At 29.1% G+C, this 13,091-nt stretch overlaps 1 protein-coding gene across 2 annotated transcripts; it reads right to left on the minus strand.

Moving 5' to 3' along the window:
* Positions 1-181: 181 nt before the first annotated feature.
* On the minus strand, positions 182-4,281 carry LOC137820362 (uncharacterized). 2 transcript variants are annotated; one of them, XM_090294958.1, is made up of 6 exons: positions 3,878-4,281; positions 2,629-2,704; positions 2,330-2,506; positions 1,821-1,919; positions 1,197-1,439; positions 182-724 (listed from the first exon to the last, which is right to left on the minus strand). In XM_090294958.1, exons 2-6 carry the CDS (start codon positions 2,701-2,703, stop codon positions 407-409), a joined length of 912 nt encoding a protein of 303 aa, XP_090151084.1. In that variant the 5' UTR covers position 2,704; positions 3,878-4,281; the 3' UTR covers positions 182-406. The 2 variants fall into 2 exon arrangements, with proteins under 2 accessions (XP_090151084.1, XP_090151083.1); XM_090294957.1 differs by lacking the exon at positions 3,878-4,281 and adding an exon at positions 2,876-3,239.
* Positions 4,282-13,091: the final 8,810 nt, after the last annotated feature.

Below are 13,091 nucleotides of genomic sequence, written 5' to 3' on the forward strand. Positions count from 1 at the left end.
CTACTTATCCTTGACTACTCTACTCTTATATATCTCATTTCTCCCTCCCTTCATATATAATGAAGATAAAAAATTAAAGTTCATACTGCAAATTATAATACTAGTTTTTTTTTTAGTTTATTAAAAATACTTAAATTTGTCCCTGCTTGTGAGGAAAAATATTGTCAATCACATGAGAAGCTGATACGAATTTCTTGCTTGTCTCGAAGCTCCGAAGCTTCAAGCCACTAGGCAATATTATTGTCATCATTAATCATACATAAAGTTGAAACTAGGTCTCTTGAATTAGGCTTCAAACTATAGTGTCATAGTGTCTTGCTGCATTACAACTGACTCAACACTGATTACGTATGTAATTTCTCATTCCAATGCGATATGGCATTTTCAAGACACCAAGACGTATTGATCAGTTAGGAACAGCAATTTTCGCATTGTTAGAAGCATCAGAATCTGCATCTAACCTGATTGAATCTAAAGGAGCATTGTGTGAAATTGATGACAGAGACTTGGCCGGTGTCCAGAAAGAAAGTTTCTTAGTGTCATCCTCTTTCATTCTCTCAGCATATTTATTAATGTCAATTCCTGTATCTCCATTCCCCCCAAATGCAGATTCAAGAATATCCTTGTCAAACAAATCCTCCATAATCTTCTTTGTACTATGGTCGTTTGAATAGCCAAACTTTATTTTGTTATAAGTCTCAGTCTCTAGAAAGGGCTTTACCATCTGCAGCAATTCACTCTCACGTTACAAAATACTACTAGATTCATAATCATTCTTAAATATCAGCCAAGGTCACAATTTAAAAATCAACAATATATACAACCATACTCGCTCTTAAATAGTAGCTAACTAACATCACAATTTAAAAATCTACAATATATATACACATATTCACTCCTCAGTAGCAGGTAACATCACAACTTAAAAATCAACAATATAAACACACACAAACACTTGCATACGCCCGCATACCCACAGATAAAATCTTCTACAGATCAGCAGCTAAAAAAAGGCATCGGTTAGGAGAAAAGATCGCAATTCCCCTTGGTCATCCAAATTAGTCATAATACACTCACTCTGCATTTAACACTTCACCAAGTCGATGCAGACACATCATATATACCAAAGCAGCGTGCATATAAAACACTATACAGAAGATACAAGTGCTACAATGAAAAGCCTTCTATTTAGTTACCGAGAAAAATGGTTGGAAGATCATGGGTGCATTGTACAATATTGCCAAACCCAGCCGCTTTGGATAATACTCTTGCACCACTTGGGCAGTTTCGCGAGCCACCTTGAATGATATATTTGACAACTTGAAACCCTGGAAATCTACCAGCCAGACCACCTGTTCCTGGTTTGGTGCAAGATTTAAAATGGCGCTCTCCATGCAGTACACAAAATGCTTAATCTGTCCTTGTGTTGACTTGGAGTTCTGCAGTTCAAATGTAGACGACAAATTAAATTATAAATAAAAAATGGATCACTTACTCTAAAGCCATTGCTAATTAACTTTGTTGTGCTTTATTAAAGTTTCTTGATGCAAAGGCTTCAACGAATCAAAATATAGCATATAACGGAAAACTAAGGAAACAAATTTCAAGAAGGTCAAACTATAACAAGATACTGTAAAACAAATCCACTCAACAGTCTTTTTCTGTGGTTAAAATGATGATATACATACACACATATATATATGAATGCCCTTGTTCTCATTCTTACGTTTAATCATTCCAAGGGCCGAGACTTACTTTTATAGGATCTCATCCTTATTAAATTAAACAAGTAAAGACTGAAAGTGATTCTCAGAGGAAACCTGGAGACAAGGTCTCATTACAAGCACTGATCTCCCATATTTGTCATTATAATTTGGTTTATACATCAACCCTGTCTTTGCTTCATCAGCAATCTCTTCCTGTATTAAGGAAAAATCAATGCCAAATATAATTTTAGAAAATAAAATATCACAATGCGTGAAAATTGACATTAGACTAAAGCATGTCTAGCTCACACATTACATGTGAGACAATAATGAACCAGACTCAGTTGATCATTCTTAATAACAGTATAAAAAAATCAGTTATCGCTAGTTTATCTAGAATATAGTTAGATATACGAAAACAAGGCAAGCAGTTATGGCTGAATCTTTTTTTTGCACTTTACACTGGCATTCTCTCAGGTCCTTCAATAGAGTGACGGACAATGGATTATATGGATAACAAATCTTAGTTTAACCATCCTAACCAAGTTTTATAAAAGGAGGACTCATCCCAGCGCATTTTCTCTTAAAATTCATTAAAAAAGGGAAGACAAGTAGTAACTTACCCAGCGAATCTCTTCAGGTTTGTATTCTTTTCTCCATTTTAGGCTCTGCTTCAACATTTGAGCTGCCTTGTTGACATTCCAATTTCGTGAGCTTAAATACCTTGTGATGGATGCATCAGAACAGTACAGAGATTCCTTAGCTGATAATTGCCCTATCAACCTTCTCACCTCAGTAATCTGGAAGAGCAAATTATTATGGGCTACATCCCTTACTCAAAACATTCTAGATTGGTATTTTCACATGCAACAAGAGTAATAAGTATCTTTGATTCAAGGAGTGTGAAAATAATTGGACATACCTTTGCCTGATGTTCTTTGGAAATCACCATTTTCTCATGACCGTTAGAGGCAGCTTTTCTCAAAACCTGACTCATACTGTTCAATATAGAGACAGAATTAGCAATGAACAATTCAACGCCGCAATGGTCAAAGTACCAATTTGTAGTAGCGATAGTTATTCACCTTCGTTCCGAATACCTTTTTAACAATGACTGTTTAACTACAAACTTGTAATTTTACATACAACTTCAAACAGTGGTAAGTTACCTTAAACAAAACCTATGTGATCCACAACGCAAGCTAAACTGAGGGAACCAAAGTGAATTCTGGTAGATCCTTAATTGTGGTTTCTTCATAGAATTGTGGCATTCATTTTATAGCCACTCATGTTAAACAGTTATAGTTCAATTTTGTTAGCAAGTTCATATCATTTGTTAGGGTAGTTACGCGCTTGAAGTATTCTATATGTCATGTTGTACATATAAACTTAACTTCCCTCGTATACTATTTCCATGCACTTCTCACTTTGAGCTTCAGATAGTAGTTTTTTCTTTCCTTTCCTTTTCTCCTGTTCCTTTTCTTCTCTACCACGTTTTCCAACAGTTCATTATTGTTATTTTTTAAATAAGACCTGTGTTGATTATCAAAGTTAAACAATACAATTATTTAATTGCCATACAAATTGAGATGACAGAACAAAACTTAATAAAACAAAGTAGAAAGCTAATAGAAACCACAACAAACATGAGTGCACAGCAGATACACACAAGTCTATACCATTTGGAATTTTGGAAATGACATCAAATTGAATGAATACTAAGTTATTCCTGCATCCAACCACTTCATTTTACCTTTCATGTTCACCCGTCACCGTTTGCAACGCTAAATCATTGTTCAATACCAGTTGGAAATGATATTAAATTAAATCATTATTAATTTTAGAGTACTTGTACATCGTGACATTTCATTTACATTTCACATTCCCTTTGTTTCTTACAGATAACGTATACCCTTTACATAAAACTTAACTCTGAAGAAAATGAAAAACGGATAAACTCACAGAAAACGACAGTTACAAGACATTAACTCTCAAAATACATCGTAAGTTGGGACTCAAAGAAGAAGAATAAAAAAAGAGGATAAGATGAAGTAGTTTTTAAGAAAACGGAAATAAAAATGGTATTGGGTGCTGCTAAGATGGACATCTCTCACCTGAACATGAGATCGATGCACAATATTTAGAAAACGATAAAGAAGCAAAGAATTCACCTTATGCGTTCGCGGAACTGGTTGTAGTGTGGATTCTGGTTCTGGTTCTGGTTGTGGCTATGGCTATGCTCGTTTCTGCAAGACAGTTACACTTACTGTTTTAATGCGATCCAAATTATGCGGTCTGCATTCCCAAACAAAAACAACATACTCCTAAATTTTTTTAAACATGTTTTATGTCCTAAATTATTTCATAATTTTTAATTATGTTATTCTAACATTATCTTTCATTGTTTATTTTACAAAAGTCAATTGTATGAGTTTGTAATTCGAATGTTGTGGGAGTGAAGTCTAAAAGAAATTGTGAAAGTATATTTAGATTGAGTGAACTTGTAGAAGTGAGAACAGTGATTGAAAAAATGACAATTAAAGAAACTAATTCAAAACACTGGATTCAAAGCTTGTGAAAATACTATTTTCAAGGTGTGAAAATATTGACATGTATAGAAGAAGAAAACTCATTTACGTATCAAAATATGACTATTTATTTTTTTACAACATTAGAAAGAATCTAATTAAAAATAAATATAAGTTCATTAATTCATTTAGATAAAATATTCAGTGACCTAAGTAAAATTAAAATTGTTCAATACCACACCGACTTACCAAATAATTTAACAAATTTTAATACAAATCATCAAAACTAATTATCTGGTAAATCTGTTTCTACAAAAATATATATTCATCATGAGAGTTAGAATTTAACTTATGAATCTACTTGAATATTGAGGCGAAGCATGTATAAATTAAGATATTGTCAAAAAATAACTAATATTTTCTTTCTTTTTCTTAAATAAATGTTTTGAAATAAACCAAAACAGTTAAAGATACAATATTTATTTCCTTTTCTTCATACCCTCTAAAAAAAATAGTATATGTTTACTTATTTAGTGTATACATTTTACTATTTATTAGAAAAATCAATATATTTATAAGTTAAATATTATGATTGTGTTACATTTTAAATAAAGTCTATAATAAATATATCCTCACTTATTTTATCTATAAGTTCACTTTAAAATAAGTTTATTTACTTTGATAAATTAAAACTTTCATTATGCTATTTTTTATTTTTTATTTTTTAAAAAAAAAATTAAAAAAAATAATTTTATAATATATAAATAAGTGTAAATATTTTATGATCAATAGATTAAATTTAAATTTAAATTCACCGTTAATATAATATTAAAATTATTTAAAATATATCGATCTTATAAAGTAAAATTAAATTTTTTTAATATTATATGGATAAAATTTACAATTAAATAATCAATCTATGTTCATATTATTTTTTAATTTTTATCTTCTAAATAAACCGTACTACATCTTAAAAATAATTAAATACCTAAACACTATTAGTTAAAAAAAATTATAATAAAAAGTACTAACCGTAAAATTTTAATTAATAACATAATAATTTTATTTAATATATTTATAGTTAGTTTATATGAATATAAATAATAAAAAAAACAAATGATCAAATAATGACTTCTCAAACTAAAGAGTAAAATGTGTGAGTAGAGTAAGGACTGACAATCCAATAACAATTGTCTAAATTTCTACTAATTTTCTTAAAATTACCAAAAAAAAGTGGTGTTAGGTTATATGAGTATCATAGATTTATTTAGATGAATGTGGTTGCAAAATCAACCACCTTAATTTATTTATTATAGTTAGAATTAGCTATATATATAATAATTAATGAAGTAAAGTTGTGTTCAAACAGGTTCTCTGTGAGCCAGACATGTGTAGTGGTAGTTGTATGTTGTCATAATGCTCATTTAATATGATAGTGTGAGAAGATACATCATGTCCACACGTCAGTTAAGATTTAAGTATGTTAGTTCAATTTTTGTTTTGTTTTAATAACAGATGCAATTTATGTTGAGAAATACCATTGTCAAGACTAACCAAATTTTCACCTATCAAATTCAAATTCATCTATATTTCAAGTCAAATTAGTTTATGAATTCTTCATAAAACTTGTAAATATTTCTTTTACTTTTTCATTGATATTAAGATTATCTAAAAACACATTTTTGTATTCTAAAAATGTTACTTCTTTTTTTTACGTAAAAGATAAAATGTATTAATACATAACTATACTAATTGTGATATCAATTGGATTAACATTGTAACTAATCAACTTCACATTCATCAATGCATTAAAAGGAATAAAGAAAGCACATAATAGAGAGTGCATATTTGAATTTTAGCTGGGAACTCATTTAAATTTTGAGTTAGGAAGTGACTTAGAGTAGAAACTAATTGGAACTTTTAAGTCACTTAATATTTTAAGATAAATTTTAATTATAATTTTACTGTACTAGACTTTATGATATGGTTGTTATTTAGACGATTATAATAAATTGATGATAGATTAATAAAATAATTTTTTTTAAGAGATTTGATAATTTGTGTGAATTGAACTCTGAAAATTTTATGTGAATCATCCCTAAGAAACTCAATAATTGACAAATCAGTCATGGAAAGACTTCATTCAATCTTATTTATATTTGAAGAATAACAATCCCCTAGTACTGAAACATCCCTAAAAAACTCAATAATTGACGAATCAGTCATGGAAAGACTTCACTCAATCTTATTTATATTTGAAAAATAACAATCCCCTAATACTAGATTATAACGAAATTCACAATTTGTACCGTCCAAAATTCTAACGATCAATTATTATTATTTCATAAATAATATATTTTTTATACGATTGAATCCATCCCTACACAATCATATGATCAATTTCTTAGATAATCTCCTTAATCTATTTATATTCATGATATACTTAAAATTCTACTAAAGATTCACAATCCTAATTACAATCCTAATTATATTCATGATATACTTAAAATTCTACTAAAAATCTACAACTAATCTCCAAAATATAGGTATTCATTTTACATTATACAAAATTTTGTGAATATTTCAAATTTTATTGGAGATTTGAATTGTCTATAAAATAAAACATGAGAAGGAAAAGAAAAATATCTTTTGGGGCATTAATACGGTAAGAGAATTTCTCAAACCGCTCCATACCCAGACAATAATTGAATTTAGAAAAGTATTTTGACACACTTACCAATGAAACTGAAGTTGATTTAGAAATTTGAACCCAAAATAGTAAATAATCAACCAACCCCACTTAAAAACTAGACAAACTTATAGGTAGATATACTATATCTATCTTTAAAAATAATACCATCACATACACGTATCTTTAAAAACTTATTACGCTTAAACCGATTACAAAACAAGAGAAATCAAAAAATAAGGAAAAAAAAAATACCAAAATCATAAAATTAATCAGTATTTACACTTAAAGTCCGATTAAATCTAAATATAAAAAAGTGAACAAGTCGCAATAAATATGTAATAGTAAGGTACTATTGAGGTAGGTGCCACATTCAAGATGATGACAAGATGACCAATAAATACAAACTGAACAAACCACAAGAATAGCCACTGCTTCATTAAAAGGAATTTATGCAAAAAATCTAAGGAAAAAGGTTTCTACAAATAATGGTATACGAATAAAGCCATTAGCACTCTCACTTTATACCACCATCTTTGATCTAACATGTAAAATAATATTTATTTTATCCTCTCACTTATTAAGTTATTAACCAAATATCTTATTCTTTAAAATTATTTATTGGTGAATATTTTTAGTTGATGAACTGATTTCCATCTGCGATAGCATGTTAATTGTAACAACGTAAAAAGATAATAGCAGAGCCACGCCCCCTCCCCACACAGTGCCTTTCATTTTTTTTTCTCTCTTCGTATTCTCTTCTCTTCCTTTCTTTTAATTTTCTCTTCCAATCTTCATCTATTTCAGAATCTGATCAGACCACGTGTAGCTGGCGAGTTAAGGAACATTTCTACCCGATCAGATTTTCAAACAGAGTAAGTTCATTTTTGCTCTAAAGTTCCTTTGTTCTCTATTTTTGCTTAAGATTTAGTCATCAATTTGATGGGGTCAGTTGAGAAGTTTAAACCTCTCAACTTATTCTACTATATACTGAATTTTTGTTCTGTTTGGATAACTTGCATTAGGCTCATAAATATTGAAGTTTATACAGACTGTGGGAAATAAAATTCTAAAAGTTGCTTGGAAAGCAAGCAATTGAGGTAAGAGAAGCTAAATTTAATTTTTAATAGAACCCTAGGCTAGAAGATCTGGATGTGGAAGGGACGTGGTCCCAATATTCAATTTCTCTTGCAGGGATGTTGTGTGTTTATATATATTGAGTTGTTTGTTTATATATTATTTAAATTTGTGGAAATATTCGGTTTTGATGATTTAGTATTAAATTATTTTTTTATGTCAAATAGACTTTTGAATATTTTGGATCACTTTTTGAATGATATTGTATGACAAAATGGTATGAAATTGAATTCATACATTTGGGATAATGTATGAACTGATCTTTGTTGTGTATTAAGTATTGATGTCTATGTGGTAACAGAGATCTCCGAGCTTCACTGATGATCTAAGTCACATAGACTAAGATATCAGGTGGTGAGAAGCTGATGGGGGAGTTCATGCACACCGTGACATATGAGATGCACGGCTTGGGTTGTATTGAACTTACTCTGATCCTTTCTGTTGGATTCGCTGGTAATCTTTGGATCAGGTGTTAGTCTCTGGTAGGACTTACTTAATACGGATCTTCCGGAAGACGTTGTTTGTTGAATATTCTGGATGTGTAGATCCATGTGAGATCTATGTGATTGATTTATGTTGGAATTTGAAGAAGATTGAATAATTGAGAAATTGACCATGTAATTTGATTTTCTCTTTTAATTTAATTTCGTATATTATAAAATTTTATTTTCACTAGTTTACCCTTGCTTTTTGTGTTGTGTTTAAACTGAGATGGTTGTACTATGTACACGAACAGATGACCATACAGGTGCAGGAAAGCCTTATTTGTATATCGATGTTTCAGAGTTTTATTTTGAGCTATGAATATATAGATATTTGTATTTCTATAAATCATAATCATGTATTATGAATGTTTTGAAAAACTCCAAATTTATATAGAAATACGTAGAACTTGTATTATAATAGTTAGATGTTATTTTCTAGGATGTTACATTAATCAACCTTTCATCTCAAATACATAATTTATGTGAAAGCATACCAGAATTATGGTTATCGTGCTTGCATCACTTGCAAAATCAACAAGTTTTGAAAATTTCACACCATATTTAAAATATGTTAAATTTGAATTTATCTTTTTAAATATTTCACTTATATAAGATAATTTAAATTTATTAATTTTTAAATTTTTTAATTGAAATAATATATTTTAGTTACTATACAATTTTAAAAATTTATTTAAATGTTAAATAATTGTTAGTAATATAAAAATATCGATGATATTTTTTAATTGATTTTGATTTATGTCAAATTTCGGTCAAAGCTTGCTAAAATAAAAATTAATTGATATTTGCAAATTTTTCTCTTCTTTACCGTCAACTGAGATTATTTTGAATTGATTTCGAATTACGCTGACATTATCAAGATTATTTTTTATAAGATTGATAGTTAAAGAATTTTTTATCAATATCAACTGAAAAATTTCTTCAATTAACACGAGGGAAAAACAATCTTACAGTCGAAAGTTATTTAATTAATTTTAAAAAATTATTAAAAAACTATTGATAAAAAAAAATTGTCAATGATAAACAAATAACTGCAAACATTAATAAAAAATAATCATAACAAACATTAATTGAAAATAAAAATTATATATTAAAAAAAGAATATCTCCAACATTGACAAAAAAAATTATAATGTTATAAACTTTTTTATTAAATTCAGACCAGTCAACACATGTGTTTCTGCGAGGGAGATGAGAACTATTGAAGTTTTCTTCTTTCTTCGGTCGGTCAGGTTACTGGTGATGAGTCGAGATTCCTCTCGTCCTCCTGTTTCTCTTTCGGCACTCGGTTTCGGGTGAACATCGGATGGTGGGGTACCTGCGAAGGCACTCCGACACTCAAGTTAGTAAAGCGGGTGGTCAACTCTCAGGTAGGTGAACAGTAATAAATGGCATACCTTACTCCTTGGGATGCATGTTATTTGTATTATTCTAATGAGCCTACCTTGTTAGACCCGTTTATCGAAGTGGGTACCGTTTAGGGTTGTATTACCTAATTCTTAATGATAACTTCATTGATCTTGGTTTGAGCGTTAACAGTAATAGGGGTCAGCCGTCGGCCAAGTTCCTCCCGTATGGGTCGGCTATCGACCAAATTCCCATGGTCGCGGTCGTTTCGGCCAAGTCTTCTAAGGTCTCGGCCAAGTGGGTCGTCGGCCTTGTCATCTCGACCAAATCTCTCAAGTCTTCGTCAAGTTCCCTTGATCTCGGTCAGGTAGACTCAGCTTCAGACAGCCAAGTAGATCTCGGCCTCGCTCATACCGATATAACATGTAATCAAATAAACAAAACATAGAAACAAAGAAGAAAAACACGACATGTTATCAATTAAACAAAACATAGAAACAAAGAAGAAAAACATGACCTGTTATCAAATAAACAAAACATACCAAAAAAAACATGAAATAAAATTTATAAAAAATGAAAAATAAAGAAACTCTCAAGAATAATCTAAACAACTACATTAATAATTTTAAATAAAAAATATATTTTAAATTTTCTAAAATATTATATAATCAAGTAAAAGAAATAAAAAAAGGAAATAAAAAAAACAAAAAAAAGCTATAAGTTTACTCATTAATTAGGTACTTAACCTTATCTTTAACCAATGAAACAAACCAAACTACCAATTTTAATACAATTTGATTTGAGATCAAAGAGTTCGCTAAAAAGGAGAAGGAATGATTACGAGATTTCATTAAATAGAAACATGTGTTTGCATTATTCATTCACGGAAAAGTAACAACGCCAAGAAAGAGAAAAGAGGAACAAAGAGGGACAAATATGGAGTAATAAGGGTTCTACAAGTAATAGAGCTATCTCGAAATATTCAAGTGAAGGGAAGGAGAAATTTATATTATTTTACTTATCTATTTCATTTATTTTATTAAGTTTGGTGTCCTATCCTCACCTTATTATTATATATTTTCTTTTTATGATTGATTAATAAAAATTTATTATATCCCTAAATATAATTTAAAAAATGAAAATATAATAATCAAAATTTTAAATAATTAATAACTGTATATTTTGGAATAAATATATAATATATACACATAATAAAAAAACAAAAATAATATATATATATATATATATATATATATATATCACGTACTTCAACACATATTTTTATATATACGTTTATTTTTATGCTTTATATATATATATATATTGTGAAATTTAATATATATGTATGAAAATAATTTTATTTAAGTTGTAAATTAAGAAAAGGAGAATTAATAATATGACTACTCAAGTTTAAATTAATTTATAGTTGGAGGTTTGTCCTTGAAAATTTAGATGGGAAAGAAAAATTTAGACAACATAGAATAATCTTGTATGCAATGGTGAGTCTCATTTATGTATTATCTATCTTTATGGTTTTCACTTCTTTATATTTCTTGTTCTTTTCTTTTTGAAAATAATTTTGAACAAGGATCAATGCTTTTGATATTCTTTGATGGCTCAACTACAATATTCATGATGAGTTCCATAACTACCACATTTACTATCCCTGCAATGTCTGCTCATGTTGATCCACTATACACATTATGCCGCCAGACTAGCATGTCTTTGGAATGTGTAATAAAGCTATATTCCTGTAAGAAAAATTTGTCTATGTGTATATAGATGTAGGTGGGTGTGTATGAATGTATAAATATAAAGATGTTACATTAGTTGGTATCAAAGTAATATTTCATGTCAAACCTCTCACATGAGTTCACCATAAGATTTTTATGAATACTAACTTTTACAATTCCAGATGGTAAATAATAGGGGAACAATGAGTTGACAAAGTAGTACAAATTATTAGAGACATGGTCACAACACTCTTAAGAAATCAAAGGTCTGAAGGAAACCACTCAATTACAAGATTTAGATTTAGTTGAATTTAGAAGAAACAAACTTTCACAATTCTCTAGAGGTTATAACCCAGAAAAGGCTGAATTGTGGTGGCGTAAAATTTAAGTAGAAAATCTTTAATGTCTCCTCATTGATGATTCAAGAAATGAATTTGCTAGAAAGATTTAGAAACATGAATTTATTAATTACATTAAGCCATGATATAATGAAATTCAACCCAATTCAGATTATTAATGACTTACAAAGGCAAATCCATGAGGCACAACTAAGTGATGAATTCATTGAAAAGAAAAAGAAGTTGATAGGATATAAGAATGGAGAAAATTTTAGCATAAATAGAAAAGAAAATTTGTAATTTAATGGTAGGATATGTCTATCTAATGATTTAGAGATTAAAAAGATGATTTTAGAATAAGCAAATAAGAGCAAATTGAGCATACTTGGAAGTAGTAGAATATGTAGCAACATGTTTAGTTTGCTAGAAAGCTAAGATAGAATACCAAAAGGCAGTAAGAATGCTACAATCCTTAGATATACCTTACTGGAAATGAGATAGTATAACAATAGATTATATAGCTGGCTTACTACTATTCAAAATTTTGATTCTATATGGGTTTTGTGGATAAGTTAACAAAGTTTGCTCACTTCTTACCCATTAGATTAGGTATTCACTAAAAAAACTAACTGAATTATACATAAGTAAAATTGTAAGGTTGCATGGAGTTGCATCCAATATTGTATCTCGTAGGAATCCTAAGTTTACTTTCAAAATTATGGGAAGTTTACATCAAGACTTACAAACTAAACTTCATTTTAGCTCAACTTATCATCCCCAAGCGAATGAATAGTAAAAAAAACCATTATATCATTGAAAGATTTACTAAAAACTTGTATGTTAAAGGATTCTGAGAGTTGGGTTTGATACTTGTCATTGATCGAATTCACTTACAACAACAATTGTCATTCTAGCATAGGTTTAATACAAGGATGCATTGTACTGGAGAAAATGTAGAACACCTTTGTAATAGTTTTAGTTTGAACATAATTTAATCTTTAGCCCTAACATGGTTCAACAAACCACAGAGAAAATTAAGACAATAAAAAAAAAAGTGATATAAACTCAAAGTAGATAGAAAAGTTATATTGATAAGAAAAAACGACCCCTT

The sequence above is a fragment of the Phaseolus vulgaris genome, chromosome 9 (genome assembly GCF_051622355.1).
Source record: "Phaseolus vulgaris cultivar YP4 chromosome 9, ASM5162235v1, whole genome shotgun sequence".
NCBI classification, from domain to species: Eukaryota; Viridiplantae; Streptophyta; class Magnoliopsida; order Fabales; family Fabaceae; genus Phaseolus; species Phaseolus vulgaris.

Excerpts from the sequence above, each read along its gene's own strand:
- LOC137820362 (XM_090294957.1), bottom strand. The coding sequence starts at position 2,964 with ATGAAGAAACCACAATTAAGGATCTACCAGAATTCACTTTGGTTCCCT. Across the intron at positions 2,507-2,628 it reads CCAAAGAACATCAGGCAAAG|ATTACTGAGGTGAGAAGGTT; the intron begins GTATGTCCAATT and ends TTGCTCTTCCAG. Across the intron at positions 1,440-1,820 it reads TAATGAGACCTTGTCTCCAG|AACTCCAAGTCAACACAAGG; the intron begins GTTTCCTCTGAG and ends TTTGAACTGCAG.